At 42.7% G+C, this 24,848-nt stretch overlaps 1 protein-coding gene across 2 annotated transcripts in view; it reads left to right on the plus strand.

The window, feature by feature from the left end:
• The window catches only part of LOC311111168 (polypeptide N-acetylgalactosaminyltransferase 18-like), a 103,588-nt gene that overhangs the window by 52,850 nt on the left and 25,890 nt on the right, over positions 1-24,848 (plus strand). For both annotated transcript variants that reach the window (XM_084153857.1, XM_084153856.1), the window contains exons 4-9: positions 5,129-5,312; positions 6,619-6,816; positions 7,341-7,455; positions 17,146-17,331; positions 18,629-18,766; positions 21,061-21,156. In XM_084153857.1, the coding sequence (XP_084009983.1) occupies positions 5,129-5,312; positions 6,619-6,816; positions 7,341-7,455; positions 17,146-17,331; positions 18,629-18,766; positions 21,061-21,156 (917 nt within the window). The remainder of the gene's footprint in view (positions 1-5,128; positions 5,313-6,618; positions 6,817-7,340; positions 7,456-17,145; positions 17,332-18,628; positions 18,767-21,060; positions 21,157-24,848) is intronic.

Below are 24,848 nucleotides of genomic sequence, written 5' to 3' on the forward strand. Positions count from 1 at the left end.
GCTGGCATTTCATTGGCTGCTATTCCCCAATGTGTGATTACTCTGAATGTAAAGAGTTCCTGTCCTGTAGAGTGAATTGTAATGTCTCAGGTTTTTAAGTCAGTGGTACCTCAGAGTTCCAGTTAGCACACAGGTGAAACAACTATCTGTCTGCTGACATCAGTTGATATCAGGTGGTTGACCTCATGTTTCCTTCAGTTGGAGACTTGGCTTGACATAATGTTGATTAGCAGGCCTTTACACTCGTACCCGTATACGAGTTGAAAATGGCAGATTTGGACACTGATAAGCTCCTTAATTGGAACGCAGTGGCTGCACAGTAGCATGACGTCAGAGCTCAGGGTCTTCACAGCTCATTATTACATTTTAGTCATTTAGCAGACGCTCTTATCCAGAGCGACTTACAGTTAGTGAGTGCATACATTTTCATACTGGCCCCCCGTGGGAAACGAACCCACAACCCTGGCGTTGCAAGCGCCATGCTCTACCAACTGAGCTACAGGGGACTATTATGGGTTTTGAATGACTTCCGTTCTGAACTTGAGCACCGCGCGACAATACGTTTTCTTTTCTCATTGACGAAAGTTGAAGGAGAGGCAGCGCGACGACATTTCAGTTTACATAATATGTATATTCACTTTTCAATTCACATTAGCAACGGAACGTCATGTGCTGCAAGAGGGTTCGGCGCTCGGTAATGGACATTTACCGTAAATATTCCTATGAACTATCTCAGTAGGCTATAGCCACAACCAGTATTCTTCAACGATGCAAGCGACTTTTCATCTTAACCAGATTACATGTTTGAAAAATGTAACCAAACCACATTACACTCTTGAATAATGCAACAATTCACAAGCATGTGCAAACAATAAGTTGGGCCAGTAACCGAAAGGTCGCTGGTTCGAAACTTCGAGCCCGCAAGGTGGAAAAATCTGCAGTTCTGCCCTTAAGCAAGGCAGTTAACCCCCAACAAAACTGCTCCCCGGGCGACGATGACGTGGAAGTTGATGAAGTCAGCCCCCCGCACCGCACTGACTCATACATTCAGTTGTGCAACTGACTAGGTATCCCCTTTCCCTACACATTACATTTTAGCTTCAAGACATAAGCACAGTTGCTAACAGCATGTCTTTATCAAGTAACTTTAGCCTATCAAAAATGAACAATAAGGCCTACTACCCCTCTCATACAAATAGACATGTACAGTAGGCTACCTTACAACATTGTCAGGCTTCATTTGTATCAATATCATGCAAATAATGTGGCCTACATGTGATAAAATGCCTCTAGGCCAGTTTAGGACTTTAATGTTGAAAGTGTTTAGTGAGAATTGCAACTGTTTGGATTGAATGTAAATAATTGTATTTGTGGTGTTTGAAGCTGTAGTGTTGATTCTGTAATTTGTAGTTTTATTTGTATTACATTTTTATTGATCATTTTGAATTGTTGTATTGCTGACCTTTTTGTATGATCTAGTATTGACATGATTTATTTTGGTGGTGGGGATGGGCTTCCATAGTTTTACGCGGCTCAGTGCAGTCGGCAATTTCAGAATGTAACAGGCAATATCAGGTAAAAACGAAATAAAATAAGTCTCAAATATTAGGAAAATGTCTATACATTTCAGCGGTTTCAAAATTATTGCTCTGCTATTACCATTTATACTGTAGGAGTGTTGGGCTGAACGAGACAATTCTGTTCACACTGCCCTGCTTCAAGGGGGGCAGCTGTCGGGCGAGTGTCGTGCGATACCTCCGAAGGTAGCGGTAGAGCTGTAGAAAGTTCGCAAGTTCACATTATTAAAAACAGTATAGCCAAGGGTATTCTCTCGAAACATCTAGAGAATCTGTCGTAGTGTGAAAAGGGTCAAAGTTGCTCCCACCACTAACGCAAATTAGGCAACTTTTGCAACTTTTTTTGTTGTTTGAGTGAGGGAAATGGTGTATATTACGAGGACTGTGTATTTTGAAAGATGAGATGTTGAGGATTATAATAAATACCACTTTGCTGTCATACAAGCAAGCCAAATGTGCACTTGACATTTACATATCATAAAACGAATGTAATATACAGTGGTTTATGATCACTATGTTTAATGTACAGTTACAAGATGCCATGCCGTTATACCCAGGGGTGTGCTAAACAGAATGAGCCTGTGTTTGTTGTATTGAGAAGAAAACATTTCCACAGACCACACATCTGAATGCACATCTGAATGCACTCATGACTCACAAAAATTACAATCTGCTTCTCTGAATTGCCTTGTGAAAGCCTAACACTGTAAGATAATATTTTATAATTTAGCTAGTCATGTTGGCAATAGAACAAGCTTTCAAATTATGTCCACCTGACCCAGATTGATTTGTAATGGACTGTGTTTAGATTGAGTAAACAACAGCAATATTTGTGTAAAGGCGGGGATGTAGGGCTGTGTTCCAAAAATATATACAGTGGGGGAAAAAATTATTTAGTCAGCCACCAATTGTGCAAGTTCTCCCACTTAAAAAGATGAGAGAGGTCTGTAATTTTCATCATAGGTACACGTCAACTATGACAGACAAATTGAGGAAAAAAAATCCAGAAAATCACATTATAGGATTTTTTATGAATTTATTTGCAAATTATGGTGGAAAATAAGTATTTGGTCACCTACAAACAAGCAAGATTTCTGGCTCTCACAGACCTGTAACTTCTTCTTTAAGAGGCTCCTCTGTCCTCCACTCGTTACCTGTATTAATGGCACCTGTTTGAACTTGTTATCAGTATAAAAGACACCTGTCCACAACCTCAAACAGTCACACTCCAAACTCCACTATGGCCAAGACCAAAGAGCTGTCAAAGGACACCAGAAACAAAATTGTAGACCTGCACCAGGCTGGGAAGACTGAATCTGCAATAGGTAAGCAGCTTGGTTTGAAGAAATCAACTTTGGGAGCAATTATTAGGAAATGGAAGACATACAAGACCACTGATAATCTCCCTCGATCTGGGGCTCCACGCAAGATCTCACCCTGTGGGGTCAAAATGATCACAAGAACGGTGAGCAAAAATCCCAGAACCACATGGGGGGACCTAGTGAATGACCTGCAGAGAGCTGGGACCAAAGTAACAAAGCCTACCATCAGTAACACACTACGCCGCCAGGGACTCAAATCCTGCAGTGCGAGACGTGTCCCCCTGCTTAAGCCAGTACATGTCCAGGCCCGTCTGAAGTTTGCTAGAGTGCATTTGGATGATCCAGAAGAGGATTGGGAGAATGTCATATGGTCAGATGAAACCAAAATATAACTTTTTGGTAAAAACTCAACTCGTCGTGTTTGGAGGACAAAGAATGCTGAGTTGCATCCAAAGAACACCATACCTACAGTGGAGCATGGGTGTGGAAACATCATGCTTTGGGGCTGTTTTTCTGCAAAGGGACCAGGACGACTGATCCGTGTAAAGGAAAGAATGAATGGGGCCATGTATCGTGAGATTTTGAGTGAAAACCTCCTTCCATCAGCAAGGGCATTGAAGATAAAACGTGGCTGGGTCTTTCAGCATGACAATGATCCCAAACACACCGCCTGGGCAACGAAGGAGTGGCTTCGTAAGAAGCATTTCAAGGTCCTGGAGTGGCCTAGCCAGTCTCCAGATCTCAACCCCATAGAAAATCTTTGGAGGGAGTTGAAAGTCCGTGTTGCCCAGCGACAGCCCCAAAACATCACTGCTCTAGAGGAGATCTGCATGGAGGAATGGGCCAAAATACCAGCAACAGTGTGTGAAAACCTTGTGAAGACTTACAGAAAACGTTTGACCTGTGTCATTGCCAACAAAGGGTATATAACAAAGTATTGAGAAACTTTTGTTATTGACCAAATACTTATTTTCCACCATAATTTGCAAATAAATTCATAAAAAATCCTACAATGTGATTTTCTGGAGAAAAAAAATCTCATTTTGTCTGTCATAGTTGACGTGTACCTATGATAAAAATTAAAGGCCTCTCTCATCTTTTTAAGTGGGAGAACTTGCACAATTGGTGGCTGACTAAATACTTTTTTTTCCCACTGTATATATACAAGTGCGCTTGCTCTAGATCCTCAACGGCACAGCTAGGAAAGCTAATAAAAAACACCTTATAGTTGAAGACTTCTTTGCATCATAAAAGTGCATTGAAATAACTTAGGAACTGTGCACACTTTGGGAAGGTGTGTGGCCATTTTGGTTTTATGTTGCACCTACCCCAAATTTGCCAGGAATATTCTTATCATGTTACTGAATGTATCCATAGTATTTTCAGATTTCGTTATCAACAAATGTGGCAAAAAGCACAGTAAATGTAAAATGCACAAAATCAACAGTGTAATGTTTGGATTCAGCCTTGTGTCAGGTGAACTGTTGTGTCCTCACCTTTAGTCTAATAATGTTCCCATAATCTCCTAACTGTTCCCTTTTAATTGCTACCATGGTTATGCATACAGTATGCTTTCCATATTTCTTCTGGAAGAAACGTTTTAACTTAGCCCTATACATATAGGCCAATGAGTGTAAGGGGTTAAGTCTTTGGTTGACCCCTATAGCAACACTTAAAAAGCCTGTGGCACTATGCCACCATCTTTATTTAGGCCTATTCATTTGCATAAACCTACAGTTTGCATGACTCAAAAGTATAATATTGAACTGATGATGTAGTGACTTGATGGTTAGTCGAAAAGGTATTGAGGCCAAAAGCACACTAACTGTGCCCAATTCCTGCTTTTACTTTCATGCTTTTGATAGAATTGCAGCCTGATTCTTCAGGATTGCAATATCCCCTCATGTACAGCAAGCCCTATGGAGACCTACAACTGGAGGCAAGTTCTTCGGTCTAGTGATCAAAGCAGTGGAGCATGAGTGCTTTTGGCTTCCTCCCCCTACCCTTAAATACCCCAAGGTGGATAAGATGGAGTCTATGGGGTGTGGTGTAGGCTATGTATTATCAGTAGCAGCTCTTACTTACCTCACCAGAGATTATGAGGAAACTCAAGGTTTAATACATTATTAACCTGTGTGTGTGTGCATATGCTTGTGTGCGTGTGATTCTGTGTGTGTGTGCGTAAATCGTGTGTGTTTGCGTGTATTCATGCCGCGTTTGTGTCTTTAGACGAGCTGAAGGAGAAGCTACAGGACTTTGTGTCTGAGACCAACAGCCAGCGGCCCGGCTTCATCAAGGTGGTGCGCCATGATAAGCAGGAGGGTCTCATCCGCTCCAGGGTGAGTGGGTGGAGGGCGGCCACCGCTCCGGTTGTGGCCCTGTTCGACGCCCACGTGGAGTTCAACATAGGCTGGTGAGTCACATGACATACACACATAGTACATTAACACACTTCAATACACTGATTTGTGAATCATATGGATTCTCAGCTACAGCACTCTATGGCCATGCTCAAAGCCACATTTGATTGAAGACTATTGCCTCCTGAGATATAGCTAAGAGTTGCCAGTGTGTTGACATGGCATGTTGTCTATGATGACAGTGTGGCAGGAAGTGTGTGAGGGCTACTGTAGGCCCTACCCATACTTCCCTGGGGTATAGCGATCATTTATCTGACAGTGTTCTCATACTGTCTAATTGTGGTCTCAACAGCCTGACCCAAATCTGTCAGGGGGTTTGAACAGCATCCAAAATATTTCTGTTTTCAATCTGTGCTGATTCGGTATTAAACCTACATAGCACAAATTGCATCCCTCAGGAATGCTTTTACCTAGATGTGCACTTGCTACAGGCTGATTCATTGTTTCAGTCTGAATACTTGGCAGGAGCGCCTACGCACATGGTTTGTTCAGAATACAATAGATTCATTTTCCAACTGAGCTTCTGGCTTCTACAAACAAATCTGTTTTTATTGTCACATACTAGATAGGTACAGTGAAATGTGTTGTTTTACAGGGTCAGCCATAGTAGTACAGCATCCTTGGAGCAAACTAGGGTTAAGTGCCTTGCTCAAGGGCACATCAACAGATTTGTCACTTTCTCGGCTCAGGTATTACGAACTAGTTACCTTTTGGTTACTGGCCCAATGCTCTAACCGCTAGGCTACCTGCCACCCTGTCACTACCTGTAACTATCGATATGTGGCTAATCCAAGCCATTACTGAGCATGATTGCACAATTATTGTATACTGTTTGCATTGGTTTTTGTGCTCATTTGGAGAAGTATGAATCATTAACACATCTATGCTCTATTCTCACATTGCTGTTTTCCCAGTGGCTTATATTTTACATATACATTTTTGTCATTTAGCAGACGCTCTTATCCAGAGTGACTTATAATTAGTGCATTCATCTTAAGATAGCTGGGTGAGACAACCACATATCACAGTCGTAGCAAGTACATTTTTCCTCAATAAAGTAGTTATCAGCAAAGTCAGTGCTAGTATGAAAATACAGACATTTGTATATTTTTAATTTTTTGGACCCTTAGTTACAATGGACACTGGATCTTTTTTAGGAGTTGTTACAGAAGGCTAATTGCAGAGTTTGTACACCCTTTTTATATATTGCACATGGTCCTCATTTACATGTGTGGGGTAGGTAATTGAGATAGCTTCTCATGTACTCAATCTTAATTGCGTTCTACTATGTGTTTGAAGGGCTGAGCCTGTTCTCATGAGAATTCAGGAGGACAGAACACGCATTATCTCTCCGTCATTTGATAACATCAAATACGACACATTTGAGATTGAAGAGTACCCACTGTCTGCTCAGGGCTTCGACTGGGAGCTGTGGTGCCGCTACCTCAACCCACCCAAGTCTTGGTGGCACCAGGCCAACAACAGCGCTCCTATTAGGTAGGTAGAAATATGGGGACTTATGAATATATAGCTTCTTTCAGCGCTTTTGTATGCAGGCAGAATGTTATGGTTGCCGTTGTTTCATAACACCTGTTAAAACATGCAGTGTGTTTTCTGATTTACAAGGCAAATGCATACATACGGTATAAATGCCAATTAAGCATCCAGATGTATTAGAATATACTGTAAGTCATGTGAACACAATATTATTTTGATTGATTGATTGATTTTATTTTGGGTAAAACAATTTGTACAGTTAAAAAAATTCAATATTTAAGTACAAGATACTGAGAGGATGACACATGAAAGCGTAAAATCACTTATTTCCAATGTGGTCCTCCAATGGTCCTCGTGTAGGACAAAAACAGGACATAACACACAGGAAAATACATTGAAATACACATTGATTGATTAATTTGTTCATGCCTCCAAGTTATTTTTCTTTAGCTCAGCAAAGTATCCAGTAGGTAGACTAACACATGTATATTAATTTTGTATCTACTCTATGTGTGATGGTGTAGGAGCCCTTCTCTGATTGGCTGCTTCGTGGTGGACAGGCTGTACTTTGAGGAGATTGGCCTGCTTGACGAGGGGATGGAGGTGTATGGGGGCGAGAACGTGGAGCTGGGGGTCAGGGTGAGTAATGAAGCCTCCTCCAGCAGGCACAGGGCATCGTTAATTTAGGTAATGGCTCTGATCCTGGAGAATTAACAGCGATAATGACCCACACTGTTTTTGGCAGCCCTACCTTTAGAGTTTGGCCTCCCTCTACTTTTTATGTAAAGTGGTTACTTGATTAACTTCATAAGTGTCGTCTGGCTCAAAGCGTTGTGCAGTCTGTAATTTGAACATATTAACAATGTGTAGTAAAAGGACTAGGAGGAGTTATTCCACCCCAAACTCATTTACATTTTTAATATTTCAGTCTTTAAAGGTCCCCTTATTTCCTAGCAAAGAAAGATATGTCTGGTTTAAATCAACACCTTTTATACACTTCAAAGACTGCTTTGGGTTGAGCCAGTTATATTATAGTCATATTTCCAGACTGTCGAGCATACAGTGCCTTGCAAAAGTATTCAACCCCCTTGGTGTTTTTCCTATTTTGTTGCATTACAACCTGTAATTTAAATTGATTTTATTTGGATTTCATGTAATGCACATACACAAAATAGTCCAAATTGGTGAAGTGAAATAAATAACTTGTTTAAAAAAATTCAAAAAAATAAATAACGGAAAAATGGTGTGTGCATATGTATTCACCCCCTTTGCTATGAAGCCCCTAAATAAGATCTGGTGCAACCAATTACCTTCAGAAGTCACCTAATTAGTTAAATAAAGTCCACCTGTGTGCAATCTAAGTGTCACATGATCTGTCACATGATCTCAGTATATATACACCTGTTCTAAAAGGCCCCAGAGTCTGCAACACCACTAAACAAGGGGCACCAACAAGCAAGCGGCACCATGAAGACCAAGGACCTCTCCAAACAAGTCAGGGACAAAGTTGTGGAGAAGTACAGGTCAGGGTTGGGTTATAAAAAAATATCAGAAACGTTGAACATCCCACGGAGCACCATTAAATCCATTATTAAAAAATTGAAAGAAAATGGCACCATAACAAACCTGCCAAGAGAGGGCCGCCCACCAAAACTCACGGACCAGGTAAGGAGGGCATTAATCAGAGAGGCAACAAAGAGCCCAAAGATAACCCTGAAGGAGCTGCAAAGCTCCACAGCGGAGGTTAGAGTATCTGTCCATAGGACCACTTTAAGCAGTACACGCCACAGAGCTGGGCTTTACGGAAGAGTGGCCAGAAAAAAGCCATTGCTTAAAGAAGAAAATAAGCAAACACGTTTGGTGTTCACCAAAAGCCATGTGGGAGACTTCCCAAACATATGGAAGAAGGTACTCTGGTCAGATGAGACTAAAATTGAGCTTTTTGGCCATCAAGGAAAACCCTATGTCTGGCGCATACCCAACACCTCTCATCACCCCGAGAACACCATCCCCACAGTGAAGCATGGTGGTGGCAGCATCATCCTGTGGAGATGTTTTTCATCGGCATGGACTGGGAAACTGGTCAGAATTGAAGGAATGATGGATGGCGCTAAATACAGGGAAATTCTTGAGGTAAACCTGTTTCAGTCTTCCAGAGATTTGAGACTGGGATGGAGGTTCACCTTCCAGCAGGATAATGACCCTAAGCATACTGCTAAAGCAACACTCGAGTGGTTTAAGAGGAAACATTTAAATGTCTTGGAATGGCCTAGTCAAAGCCCAGACCTCAATCCAATTGAGAATCTGTGGTATTACTTAAAGATTGCTGTACACCAGCGGAACCCATCCAACTTGAAGGAGCTGGAGCAGTTTTGCCTTGAAGAATGGGCAAAAATCCCAGTGGCTAGATGTGCCAAGCTTATAGAGACATACCCCAAAAGAATTGCAGCTGTAATTGCTGCAAAAGGTGGCTCTACAAAGTATTGACTTTGGGGGGGTGAATAGTTATGCACGCTCAAGTTTTTTTGTCTTATTTCTTGTTTGTTTCACAATAAAACATATTTTTCATCTTCAAAGTGGTAGGCATGTTGAGTAAATCAAATTATACAAACCCCCCAAAAAATCAATTTTAATTCCAGGTTGTTAGGCAACAAAATATGAAAAATGCCAAGGGGGGTGAATACTTTCGCAAGCCACTTTACCTCCAGTCAAGTATATCCCCTGTATGTGTGAGTGACGGTCCATTCCCCTGCATCAAGTCTGTCTCCGAGGCAGAGTCAGTGTGATCTCAGCAGTACAATGAGCAGATGGGCCAGAGGAGGCACGACTTCCCCAGGGAGGTCTAATAATAACCCTGTTACACTCACTGTACATATACCGCCACTAATACAGCAATCAACTCCAACAATAATACCCAGAGACAGGGGACAAACACAGTCTTCCTCCAGCTGTACTCTGTAGATTACAGTGCAGCCACAGACAGAGACAGAGAGAGAGGGCTTACCATGTGATGCCAACGTGGGGAAATATCCATCCTCGGTAATGACAGAGATGTAATCATCAGCCACTCTTTAGGAAAGAGGAGGAGATTAGTCCCGTAAGTCATTTTCCTCCAAAAAAATGCTTTTAGGATTTGGGGCTTGATAATGGCCACGCTGATTGCTTTATGCTGAAGACATTGGTGATTCTATCACCTACATAATAAATCAGTGTCCTGCATACCGCTATGTACAAGTAGTTGATGAATAATTTCAGTTAACTCTACCTCTAAAAATAGAGACAAAGGAAATCTGTGCCTCCGGATGTGCTGCTTGTGCCCTGTGCTGTTTTAATGGCTGGGGTCTTTAGCTGGACAGTCCTATAGGAAGTGACCCCTGGTCCCTGGTTGTAGGGTTAATGTGGCGTAGCCTGCAGCCCTGTTCTGTGTCCTGGCTGTGTGGGACTGATGGGAGACGGTCTGACAGAAGGTGATGCAGTGAACTGAGAGCTGCAGGACTGGAGCCCATAGAGACCCTGGCACTGGCCCCAGATCAGCAACTCCACTGAGCTCCAGCAGGGCTGGTCTGCTGCAGCATATTGATCCTTCCTGCAGACCACCTGCCTGCACACACTCTGGCTGACACCAGAACAGCACTAAGGGACACTCACAGAGATACTCACACACGAAGCCAACACTGCTGCACAGCGCAGGGGACCTCTCTGGTCCAGGCTTGCGCTTAATCTGTAGGAGGATGTCCTGGGTGTATCAGGGTGACAGCTGCACCATCTTCACATTCTGTCACTGGAAGAAAATATACAATGATCATGAAATGTCATGTGAATGGCATTTACAATGAATAGTGTTCATTTATTTATTGTATGTGTCAGAGTTTTAACATAACTGTCCCTTGTGTGTTGCTTTAGCTTGCAGAATGTGTTGCTAGGGAATGTGTTGTTGGAGCTAGAGGGCACAACATGTTTATGTCCTTTCTGATGAAAAACGGCCAAATCTCAAATATATTTCTGAAAGATAATCTCTCAAGTCTAATTCGGTAATAAAACACAAAGCAGAGATTTACTTTGTTGTGCTAGAGGGTGAGAATTAGGGTTGAATATTTTCCCGGTATTTTCCATCCTGAGAATAAATCACTTTTCTCCCGGGTAAACCGGTATTTCCCGCCAAAACAGGAAGTGTCATTCAAAAGCATTATAAAGCAGACGCTGGGAGACGAGAAGCAAGTACAGGGTAAGGGTTTAATAATAAATAAACATAGAACAAAACAAGAACAGCGTCTGGACATGAGAAACATAACATCAATGCTGACTGGGGAATGAACCTGAGGGAGTGACAGATATAGGGGAGATAATCAATGACATGATGGAGTCCAGGTGAGTCCCATAATTAAGTGCAGGTGCGCGTAACGATGATGGTAGGTGTGTGTAATGATGAGTGAACTGGTGACCTTGAGCACCGGAGACGGGAGTAGACGTGACAGTAGGTGCATTTTTTTCATACTAGCCCCCTGTGGGAATCGAACCCACAACCCTGGCGTTGCAAACACCATGCTCTACCAACTGGCCCTGCCGGCCATTCCCTCCCCTACCCTGGGCCAATTGTGCGCCACCCCATGGGTCTCCCGGTCGCGGCCGGCTACGACAGAGCCTGGATTCGAACCAGGATCTCTAGGGGCACAGCTAGCACTGCGATGCAGTGCCTTAGACCACTGCGCCACTCGGGAGTAAAACAACAAACATGGAACGAGACAACACAGCAGTAGCGTCTACGCATAACCACAGGAATAAGACTGACTGGGGAAAGAACCTAAGGGAGTGCCAGATATAGGGGAGTTAATAAGTGAGGTAATGGTCCAGGTGTGCCTCATGATGACGTGCAGGTTCGGGTAATGATTGATGCCAGGTGTGCAAGGGGACCAGGAACCACCGGCCTGTTTTGATGTCTTCACTATTATTCTACAATGTATAAAATAGTAAAAATATAGAAAAACCCTGGAATGAGTAGGTGTGTCCAAACTTTTGACTGGTACTGTGTATATACAGTGGGGGAAAAAAGTATTTAGTCAGCCACCAATTGTGCATGTTCTCCCACTTAAAAAGATGAGAGAGGCCTGTAATTTTCATCATAGGTACACGTCAACTATGACAGACAAAATGAGAAAAAAAAATCCAGAAAATCACATTGTAGGATTTTTAATGAATTTATTTGCAAATTATGGTGGAAAATAAGTATTTGGTTACCTACAAACAAGCAAGATTTCTGGCTCTCACAGACCTGTAACTTCTTCTTTAAGAGGCTCCTCTGTCCTCCACTCGTTACCTGTATTAATGGCACCTGTTTGAACTTGTTATCAGTATAAAAGACACCTGTCCACAACCTCAAACAGTCACACTCCAAACTCCACTATGGCCAAGACCAAAGAGCTGTCAAAGGACACCAGAAACAAAATTGTAGACCTGCACCAGGCTGGGAAGACTGAATCTGCAATAGGTAAGCAGCTTGGTTTGAAGAAATCAACTGTGGGAGCAATTATTAGGAAATGGAAGACATACAAGAGCACTGATAATCTCCCTCGATCTGGGGCTCCACGCAAGATCTCACCCCGTGGGGTCAAAATGATCACAAGAACGGTGAGCAAAAATCCCAGAACCACACGGGGGGACCTAGTGAATGACCTGCAGAGAGCTGGGACCAAAGTAACAAAGCCTACCATCAGTAACACACTACGCCGCCAGGGTGTCATGCTGAAAGACCCAGCCACGTTTCATCTTCAATGCCCTTGCTGATGGAAGGAGGTTTTCACTAAAAATCTCACGATACATGGCCCCATTCATTCTTTCCTTTACACGGATCAGTCGTCCTGGTCCCTTTGCAGAAAAACAGCCCCAAAGCATGATGTTTCCACCCCCATGCTTCACAGTAGGTATGGTGTTCTTTGGATGCAACTCAGCATTCTTTGTCCTCCAAACACGACGAGTTGAGTTTTTACCAAAAAGTTCTATTTTGGTTTCATCTGACCATATGACATTCTCCCAATCCTCTTCTGGATCATCCAAATGCACTCTAGCAAACTTCAGACGGGCCTGGACATGTACTGGCTTAAGCAGGGGGACACGTCTAGCACTGCAGGATTTGAGTCCCTGGCGGCGTAGTGTGTTACTGATGGTAGGCTTTGTTACTTTGGTCCCAGCTTTGTCTGTCACAGTTGAAGTGTACCTATGATAAAAATTACAGACCTCTACATGCTTTGTAAGTAGGAAAACCTGCAAAATCAGCAGTGTATCAAATACTTGTTCTCCCAACTGTATATAGGGCTATATATCTATCTAGAACAGAATTATCTACTGTATTTTGGATGCAATTTGAAGCCAGATGGAGATGTATATATTAGACGCGCATTCAGTCTTTATATTACTGTAGCAGGCCTACCTGTCACAAGAAAAAAAGTCACCATGATGAGATGATAGGTCTACATGCATTGTGAGATGGTCTGTCCCCACCCTGAACGTTGATTCATCATGCAGAGGCCGTAGAGAAACCAGGTATAGACATCGCATATAATTTAACAGTTCCATTTCACTCCATGCTGTTCATATAAATAATTTATTATCATTTACCGGTAACCAGGTTCCCGCTATTCAACCCTAGTGAGATTGTATGGCGTTGCATACATATTCTTTCATAACACCTTCACATTTTGGAGATGCAGCCATTGTGACTGTAAGTCTGCCAAGCAGTTTTGACGGAGAAATTGGAATCATTGAACACTGTGAAGAAGCATATACATCAGTTATGCAAATGTTATACGCTCTATAAGAATGTTTATGAAAAACCCAATTGGTATATATGGAAAGCATGAAAATGTTCATAATAAACCATAACTAGCTTTAGACTGATTTATATCCTCGCCCTATCCTATCCCTATATTCTGTATACAATACAATCATGTTGTGTATAAACAGGAGACATGGCATGCACCTATGTTCTGCAACAGGTATCTCTGGTTGATAAGTACTTGCTGGAACTGCAAATGTATTTGCAGACTGCATGGAAAATCGACACGTACTGTGCAGAATGAATATTAATGTAGCCTATGTGTCACACAAGTAATTGACTGTAAATGTCAGGTCAAAAAAGTATATACTTTTTATTAATGTTAAGCTCCATAGGCTTTGAGACTGTTTTACTATATTAGTTATTGTAGGCAGGAAATATTCCATAGATTCCAAAGCCACTTGTACGGAGTATGTTATGCTATTCACAATGTTGACGCAATACGCTAATGGCTGGAAAACTATGTCATAACACATGTTCAGTGATGCTTGGTATACACAGCTCCTGTAACATGACATTTCTTCTTGACATGTGGGAGAGAGAATGAGTGGGTTGTGAAATGGTTTTCCTGCAGAAGGTGCACTGAAGTCATGTGTCTGTCATCTGTCTGTCTGAGGTCATCCTCTGTCTGTATCTGGCGTGTCCATACTCTGCCCCATGCCATAAGGGCTGAGAAGATCGGAGGATGATGATGATGAGGATGATGATCATGATGATGAGAGCAGTTTGATGGTCTTGACGACTTGAGGACCTATACTGCACCTCTCCAATCAAAGACTGATGAAGAGTTCTGTCTGTTCTCTGTCTGTAGTGTGTTAACACCAGTTCACTCAGGTCAGGGGAAAATATTGACATACGTGACTTTGTTAACACCAATTCACTCAGGTCAGGGGAAAATATTGACATACGTGACTTATTCACAGATGCCTGTTTTGCCCCTTCAGTTTGTTTAGCAGGAACTCCAGATGGGGCAGCAGGACTGTGGGTGTTGACATAGCCAGTTGGTTAGTTTGCCATGGAGAAATGAGTACAGCAAACAGAGGAGAGGAGGTGACTCTGGAAAGCAAGACTGAACGCCTCTGTGAGAGAATGTGACAGAGTGCCTCATCCTTGGAAGTAGATCACAGCATAGCAGTCACAGACATCATCAATTACAGGACTTGCGTCATTGAGTTGTATCACTCCTATAACACTGTAGTCTGACTGATGTGGTCTGTAAATGTGTGTTGTTCTGTGTGCGCTTGTTTCTTTTTCTGTGTCTGTCTGTGTGTCAAATCAAATCAAATTGTATTTGTCTGATGCGCAGAGTACAACAGTTGTAGACCTTACCATGAAATTGTTACTTACAAGCCCTTAACCAACAATGCAGTTCAAGAAATAGAGTTAAGAAAATATTTACTAAATAAACTAAAGTAAAAAATCTAATAAGTAACACAATAAAATAACAATACCGAGGTTATATACAGGGGGTACCGGTACCGAGTCAATGTGCGGGAGAACAGGTTAGTCGAGGTAATTTGTACATGTAGGTAGGGGTAAAGTGACTATGCATTGATAATGAATAGCGAGTAGCAGCAGTGTAAAATCAAAGGGGGGGGGGTTCAATGTAAATAGTCCGGGTGGCCATTTCATAATTGTTCAGCAGTCTTATGGCTTGGGGATAGATGCTGTTAAGGAGCCTTTTGGACCTAGACTTGGCGCTCCGGTACCGCTTGCCGTGCGGTAGCAGAGAGAACAGTCTATGACTTGGGTGACTTTGACAATTTTTTGGGCCTTCCTCTGACACCGCCTAGTATATAGGTCCTGGATGGCAGGAAGCTTGTCCCCAGTGATGTACTGGGCCGTACGCACTACCCTCTGTAGCGCCTTACAGTCAGATGCCGAGCAGTTGCCATACCAGGCAGTGATGCAACCAGTCAGGATGCACTCGATGGTGCAGCTGTATAACTTTTTGAGGATCTGGGGGCCCATGCCAAATCTTTTCAGTCTCCTGAGGGGGAAAATATGTTGTTGTGCCAGACCCCTGAGGGGCCCCTGTGTTGAGGATCAGCGTGGCAGATGTGTTGTTGCCTACCCTTACCACCTGGGGGGAAGTCCAGGATCCAGTTGCAGAGGGAGGTGTTTAGTCCAGGGTCCTTAGCTTAGTAATGAGCTTTGTGGGTACTATGGTGTTGAACGATGAGCTGTAGTCAATGAACAGCATTCTCACATAGGTGTTCCTTTTGTCCAGGTGGGAAAGGGCAGTGTGCAGTGCGATTGAGATTGCGTCATCTGTGGATCTGTTGGGGTGGTATGTGAATTGGAGTGGGTCTAGGGTTTCCGGGATGATGGTGTTGATGTGAGCCATGACCAGCCTTTCAAAGCACTTCATGGCTACCAAAGAGCTTTCTGTGGCTGTCCCTGAGTGCTATAGATAGACAGAGGAAGGTAAACTCCTTGCAGACAGCAGGGGCGGATCTACTCTCGATGCCAGTTCAGGCAGTGTTCTGTGCTGTGGGCAGCAATGGAGGAAATGATAACATTATGGAATGAGCATTACCTCTCCAGAAACTCTGGAACTACATCAGAGCTTTGAAGTGAATGTTTGCGCGTTGAACCTGACAAGAGGAGATGTGGAATGAATGTCGGTGTGCAGGAATTCTCAGGATGGAATGTTAGCCCGTTGGAGCCCGGTTAGATGTCAGTTACTGCTGTGCTGTGGAGGGAGTCAAGATGAGAAGAGAGACTCCTGACTGGAGGCTATGAGCTCTTCAGGGCCAGAGCGGAGAGATAAAAGCAGGTAGAGCACAGATACACAGAGCCACAGGGGACAAAGAGCAGACAGTTTTATCACAATATAGTGAATCACAGCATTACACTACATCTAAGAAAGAACAGGAGATATGGCCATACTGTAGGAATTTCGTTACTGACATACTCTGTATTCTCCCTCTCCCTTTTTCTCATTCTCATTCTCTCACACACTCTCTCACTCTTCCTCTTCCTCTCTTTCTCACTCTCTCGCTCTCTCGCGCTTGCTGTCTCTCTCTCTCTCTCGCTCTCTTTCTCACTCTCTCTCTCTCTCTTGCTCTCCTAGCAGCCATTAATCATGACATTAAGCATAAGGCACTGGGACTCCAAATGTCATCTCACATCAGCAATTAAAACTGTTAGACCACTAAGTCAGACATAGCATGTTAGATGTCAGTGAAGACATGGTGCTCCTTTTTGATGAGGCTTCTGGCACCCTCAGTACTGTGAGGTGTTATCTGGACCAAGGAGAGGTCACTGTTTCCCTGCAGTCTCCAGGTTTCCCTCTTCCTGGCTTGATCTGACAGGCTTTTTGGATAAAGTAGAGAGGAGTGAAGCTCATGTAGCCCTGTCAGCCTCAGAGTAAGAGGCTTCAGATGTGAGTCTTTCTCCTGGAGCACCCTCTGGGTCTTTTCCTGCCCGGAAACATGATTTTAGCACGACTGATGATTAACCAAGTTTTTCCCTCTGTCTTTTATGTGTAATACCAGGTGTGGCAGTGTGGGGGCAGTGTGGAAGTCCTGCCCTGTGCCCGTATTGCCCATATAGAGCGTGCCCACAAGCCCTACACTGAGGACCTGACTTCTCACGTGAGACGGAACGCCCTGAGGGTGGCGGAGGTCTGGATGGACGAGTTTAAGAGCCATGTCTACATGGCCTGGAACATCCCCCAGGAGGTAAGAGTCTGTTAGTTGCCAACTGGACCATGTCTACTGAACCATGTCTACTGGAGGGTGGGCAAGTAGTCAGGGTGGGGAATATTAATATTAATATTAAATAAAGCGTGATGTATAGTGTAGTACGTTAGTGTAGAGGTTTAGGATCTTAATTTGATCACCCTGTTGCAGGAGAACTTTCCTACAATGCAGGACATTTTAAACTTGTATTTGAGGTTTAAAAAGGCTTCTGAAGTTTGTAAATTCCACTTTGAAATGTCAGACTTGATAGTCCCTTATGAAAAATGTATCAACCCCTACAAAAATGTCCAATCATTATAATACACATAATAATTTAAATGTCCTGTTGCAGCAGTATTATTTTCCTGCTGTAGTGAACTGCTCAAATTAAGATCCTACACCTGTATTGTGAAGAGAACTGTTACTAAAGTTATTTTTGTAAATCCCGATTTGATATGGCATTGACATGTAGATATATAACATGTAGATGTTGTAATACATTAGCAGAGATGCCTGGTGTTTCTTAGTACAAAGGCTGAGTTGATTAGATGCTTAATAGCTTTCCTATTTGCACTCAATACTCACAATTATGTAAAAACTCATTTGAAATAGATGAGCAAATAGATGAGCATCAGCAGACAAATCTCTAAATTGATATTGATACACTGAGTTCTGCAATTCTAATCAACTAGCTTGGAGGGAAATTTGGCATCAGGAATAGCCTCGTTAATTTCTTTTGTCCAAACGTATTATAAACCTACTTCATTTCACATCACAGCTGTTGTTATTGTCTATTATACTCTCGGTAGTCCATTTATCATATCTCAGTAGGCTGCAAGTTGCCTCCATTGCAGTTGATGTTGAATCTATCAGGTCTGCTTCAGCTTTTAAATTTGTCAGCGAGGCAGCAATTAAGATAATTAGGGTAGAGTGGACAAGAGCGGCAGCTTGCTGCAGAAGGAAGGCTGGGCCAAAGCGTGACTGTGGCAGCATGAGGACTCAGAGGAAATGGCAGATGATGTTAAAATCAGTCACTTAGTCCTGTGGTTCTTTATACAGGGAACATGAAGGGCTCTCAGGAGTTATGGCACATTGAAACGGACGATAAGTATTCCTCAGTGAGTCTTGCCTCTCTGAAATCAGGGAAACTGGGAATCTGATTCGCCTTTCCACCTAAGAGCTTGGCACATATGCCCTTGCCTATGCATGATATCTTAATGCATTTGTATCTTTACAGCAATCACTGTCAAACTGTTTATCTCTGTGTTTGCATGGCTGTGTGTGCGTGTGTGTGCAGGACTCAGGGATAGACATTGGAGATATCTCTGAGAGGAAGGCCCTGAGGAAGAGGCTCCAGTGTAAGACGTTTCGGTGGTACCTGGTCAACATCTACCCAGAGATGAGGATGTACATAGACACCATTGCATATGGAGTGGTAAGCAGCATGCCCTCTGCAAAAATGGTAATACTATGTAAAGTAAAGCCTCCACAGAATAAACCATGCGGTCCATGCCTGAATAAATAATCATAATCCATTGAGTTACGATTTGGATGACTGCAGTTAGGAACACATTAATTTCACAGAGAGATGCATTTCTGTGGCAGCTTGGCTCTAAAACACGTGGACATGCCTACCGTAGCCTCAGTCCTTGTGTGCAGTGCCAGGGTTGGCACGCTAAAGCCTGGGCAATGTGGGCATGATGTGGAAAAGGTGCAGGAACTCAGACTCTGGGAGAAGACAGAAGACTTGCTGGAGATTATACAGTACACAGACCTGCCCAAGTGCTAAAGATTTATTTTTCCATTCTACTCAGAGGAATCTGACCATTGTGTATGCACATAGAGTAAAGTCTATTGTTTACACACACATACAGTAAAGGACAAACCATTGTGTAGTATGCACTTACACTGAGTATACAAAACATTAAGAACCTGCTCTTTCCATGACATAGACTGACCAGGTGAATCCAGGTGAAAGCTATGATCCCTTATTGATGTCACTTGTTAAATCCACTTCAATCAGTGTAGATGAAGGGGAAGAGACAGGTTAAAGAAGGATTTTGAGACAATTGAGACGGATTGTGTATGTGTGCCATTCAGTGGATGAATGGGCAAGACAAAATATTTAAGTGCCTTTGAACGGGGTATGGTTGTAGGTGCCAGGCGCACCGGTTTGTGTCAAGAACTGCAACACTGCTGGGTTTTTGACGCTCAACAGTTTCCCGTGTTTATAAAGAATGGTCCACCACCCAAAGGACATCCAGCCAACTTGACACAACTGTGGGAAGCATTGGAGTCAACATGGGCCAGCATCCCTGTGGAACGCTTTCGACACCTTGTAGAGGCCATGCCCCGGTGAATTAAAGCTGTTCTGAGGGCAAAAGGTGGGGTACAACTCAATATTGTTTGGTATACTCAGTGTATAAAAGGTTGTCTATTGTGTAGTCTATGCACACACGACCAGAGCATTGTGCACGCTGATGTAAGAAACAGTGAAATGTGTATTTATGAGGGTATACCGTTGAGTATGCACATATTGCTGTGCAGTGGTGGGGCTGGTGAGCTGTGCGTGTTTTATGTCACCTCCTCTCACAGAGATCTGCCTGTGTGGCCAAATGGAATTCTCAGCAATGCTAGACAAATGTTTCTGAATTTGTATTATGGCCATGAGGGCACGCTGGCAGTATTTATATTAGCAATTCATGTTCAACACAAACAGCTTTATTTCTGTGTGGCCACAGTGCATCAGTGCAATATGCCTGGATCTACAGTGACACACCCAAAAAGCGGTCTCATTGGAGTACGGTCTTCATTTTATGGTTGGTTTCCTTCTCTGTATTTCCATATTATTATGAAAGGTAGAAAGATACAGAGAGGAAAATAGGTCAGCCATATTAAAATTAACTCAAGGAGTAAATGGGTTCGAAAATAGCATGTCCTCATTACTCTGCATTTGCTAGGTGCATTTCATGAACTTGTCAATCATTTTTGTCAGAGAATTCATTATCCAGAATGCAGACTGTGTTCAGAATAGCATTTGAGGTCAAAGGTCATGCTACACACCACACTGACAAGCAGCCCCAGGTTTTCTTCACTCATACAGGAACCTTGCACGTTATTATTTTTTCACTTCATGGAACCTGAGTGACATTTTTATACGTTGTCTGTCAGACTTTATTCCATCATGTACAGTCCCTGAAGAGTATTTTAGGTGCTGCCTGGCTTTTTAATGACCAGCTGACGGAATCAGACATATCCTGTGCCAGTGGGGAGTTGACAGGCACAGTCTCTGGCTGTGTCCTTGTAATGTCATGTCTGTACCTAATCCTGTCCTCACGCACAGCAAAGGCAAACACATTAAATCTGCCCAGCCACCCATCCCAGTCTCCAGAGTACCTCCCCTCTCCTCACACAAACCTGTTGATTAGATCTTTAAAAGATTGAAATAACTGTGCAAACACAAGGCTTCATGTTTGGATTACAAGTCCCATTTATGTTCTATGTCATGTTGTTCTGCAAAGAACAGAAAAGTGTTCCCTCTGTGTTGTTTTGAAGTTATACTGGAAACCTGCTCTCTGGTTTGATTGAATAGGGCGCTGTGATAGCAGGAATATTTGAATCATCTCAAGGTCTCATCGATTCTCTGTCACACAGCTAACCTTTCCCTGAACTAGCCGATTGAGTGACATATCAAATTATGACCCCCTTTGTGTTCATTTCCTCCCTCAGCTGAAGAACTCTCTGAAGAGTGACCTGTGTCTGGACCAGGGGCCGGACACCGACAACGTCCCCATTCTGTACCTCTGTCATGGGATGACACCTCAGGTTAGAATCCCCTCAAGCCCTCTTCAGTCCACATCACTACATAATCATTTCTGTCTCTGTGTCAAATCTCCCACATGTGTATAGCCCACCTTTTCTTATCCCTCCGTTTCACCCTTTCTTATCTTGCATGAGTCTTACCAGTGAAGTTCAGTCCACGACTCTGCTACAGTACATGACTGGTCCCTTTAAAGAGCTATTATTGTATGAAACATGTGCTTGGTCTCTTTTATGGCCTACTAATGGCAGCACCCTTCATGATCTACCAGCTGACCAGCAGGACTCCACTTATCATTCACCTCACTGCCAAGGGCCCCTATCCACCATGGGCTTTATGTCTCTGAACTTCAGCCTAAGCTGCATTTGTCTTGTATTGACAGACTGCAAAGTGGAATCCATTTGTCTTGTATTGACAGACTGCAAAGTGGAATCCATTTGTAGATATTTACTACTTCAAAAGTGACAAGTCTGCAGGAAGCAGTAAACTTACAGGAAGCTTCCTCAGAGATTAGACAAAACTTTTCTCTTTCTTCACTTTGTGTTTGTATTTGTTGTCATCAGAGGGAGAGAGAAAAAACTGAATCCAATAGTGTTTATAAAAGGTATACTTTCCCAGTCTCCAGACAGGCATTAGCAGATAACTCCAGGAAGCCACTACAGTGCTGTTGAGATGGAGAGCATCCCCTGACACTGTCTCTATCTGGGTCAGGCTGGCAGCCTGATACAGCCCTATCTCAGCACAACTGCTGCCTCTGCACTATCAGCCTCACCTTCTCTAACAATTTCCATAATGTTTTGAAAACGGAAATACCATGGACTATGTAAATGTTAAGCCAAAACAAAAATGGAAACTCAAATAACTTTCTACAATGGCTACCTACAAAAGTTGGATATTTTTCTGGCATGAATATGCACTGCGGTAATTTCTTATTAGATATTTGGTTCTATTGTTTCTGAGTAGACTTCTCTCAAGTTTGCAGAAGGTGAGATTGTAGCCCTGGGTTTAGGGAGATTGTAGCCCGGGGTTTAGGGAGATTGTAGCCCGGGGTTAAGGGAGATTGTAGCCCGGGGTTTAGGGAGATTGTAGCCCGGGGTTAAGCGAGTGTTCACACTTGCACATTCTAAAGTCTAGGAGCAGAGCTAGCTGGTCCTGCTACTAGAATTCTCACTGTCCATCACAAAAGCTGCACTGTCACTGATGATGCCTCTAATGCATTCTGCACATTATTTAGTAAATTCATACTATTTCAACCTTCCATCTGAGGACAAAACCCAAAATACTTTTCATCTGTGCAAAAACATTGGTTGCTATGCCAACTAAAGCAACAAACTCTACAGCTGGAAGGGCAGCAAATGCTCAATTTTCGTCATTTTTTATTGACATTTAATTGGATATATCCATGATAATATATTGTTGCATGATTTCGCCTGGATCAGAAAAGTTATTTTGATGTTTCGTTCGTGCACAGCATTCTCTGTAGACCTGCAGGGACGAGATCGAATTTCAAAAGTAAAACATTGTTTCCGAGGTTAGACAGGCAGACCGCAAGGTTTATACAAACCATCACTGTTGGAAAGCAAATGCTGGACTAGAAGCAAGAGGAAATCATGTGGTAATAAATGTCTTATTGCTTATAACATTGGCCGCATGTCATAGATATAATGTTGGTTGCATGTTGTGTTTGTCCGTTAGCCCAGGGCTTTGGAATACAAGTGTGAATCCTTAGCCGGGGCTAAAGCTTAGCCCAGGGTTAACAAATGCTTGTGTGAACACAGGCTAAGCTAGTCCAGGGCCAGTCTAGCCTGCGGCTAAGATAGCCCGGGGCTAAGAACAATGCCTAGAGAGTTTTATGTGATCCTTAACCTGACTAGTATTTGTAAGGATCCCTATAGTCCGAGTCGGTATTCACGTAATAATAAGGAATTCCCCTCGACCACGCCCACAAATTGGGGAAAACCAACATTATTTATATTGACCCCCATTGTAAGAGAGGGGAAATATACAGAAATAACAAAATCATGCCGAAAAGCTGCCATGTTGTTCAATGTACATGTAGCCAGGTCAAAAATCACAACCTACGGTTCGCAATGCTCCCACGTAGAGAAATAGTGCCTTCGAGAAGAGCCCTGTTTCTTGAGGTTATTCGGTGTGGGAGAGTGGGAAATGTAGGGTCACGGTGTCCAAGTAGGCTAGTCATAGCTATGTGTGTAGAAAACATTTAATCACAGGTAAGACATTTAACTTGTTAAGTACAGTCAGTTTGTAACTCCACTCACTACTTGTAGCTGTATAGTCTATTTGTTTGTGTTGTTGGTCTTGGCTAGCTTAATGTTTCGGTCGGTAGCTAGCTAGCTTGCACTCACTCAAGTGGATGCAAGCACCGTCATAAAAAGGGGCTTGAGGGAAGCCCGATAATAATATGTTTTAATGAGGAGTGAGAACACTAGGGAGCAGGCAATATTAAAAAGTAATCTTTAGACATGTTGTACTTTTCTTAAATGTAGTTTTGTAATTGACTAAAACAGACAACAAGAACATTTTGTTTGAAGAAGGTCAAGTTTTTGCTGTGAGCCAATGGGGTAACCTAGGTAACCACATGTTGTTTTCCCAACAGGTGGTCAGAGTCACAATGTTCTATCTAATACAGACTGGGTCTATTCGCTGCCGCCCAGGCAGCAGCTAATCTTCCTGGGGTCCAAACAAGATTAAGGCAATTACATCACACAAAAAAAACAGTACATCATACAACACATTATTACACCACTACTCTACCACTACATATCTACAATACAAAATGTATAATACCACAATACAACAATATTACAACATTACAGTATACATGTGTGTAGAGTGTGTGTGTTAGCGTGCGTGTGTGTGTGTGCGCCTATGTGTGTACATTGTTCCATAAGATGTAGTTTTATCGGTTTTTTAAAATCAGATTTTACTACTCGCTTGAGTTACTTGATGTGGAGTAGAGTTCAATGTAGTTATGACTCTATGTAGTACTGTGCATTTCCCAGAGTCTGTTCTGGACTTGGGGACTGTGAAGAGACCCTTGGTTGCATGTCTTGTGGGGTATGTATGGGGGTCTGAGCTATGTGCTTGTCGTTTAACAGACAGCTCGGTGCTTTCAACATGTCAATACCTCTCACAAAGACAAGTAGTGATGCAGTCAATCTCTCCTCTACTTTGAGCCAGGAGGGATTGACATGCATGTTATTGATGTTAGCTCTCCGTGAACATTTAAGGGCCAGCCATGTTTCTCTATTTTGGGCCAACTGTAATTTGCCTATGTCCCTCTTTGTGGAACTTGACTATATGACTGGGCAGTAGTCCAGGTGCGATAAAACTAGGGCCTGTAGGACTTGTTTTGTTGATAGCGATGTCAAGAAAGCAGAGCAGTGCTTTATTACAGACAGACCTCTCCCCATCTTAGCTACCATTGCATCAATATGTTTTGACCATGACAGTTTACAATCCAGGGTTACACCAAGCAGTTTAGTCTACTCAACTTGCTCAGTTTCCACATTATTCATTACAAGATATAGTTGAGGTTTAGAGTTTAGTCACTTATTTGTCCCAAATACAATGCTTTTAGTTTTTGAAATATTTATGACTAGCGTATTACTTGCCACCCATTCTAAAACTGACTGCAGCTCTTTGTTAAGTGTTGCAATGATTTCACTTGCTGTGG

The sequence above is a fragment of the Coregonus lavaretus genome (genome assembly GCF_964263955.1).
Source record: "Coregonus lavaretus genome assembly, chromosome: 37".
Lineage (NCBI taxonomy): Eukaryota > Metazoa > Chordata > Actinopteri > Salmoniformes > Salmonidae > Coregonus > Coregonus lavaretus.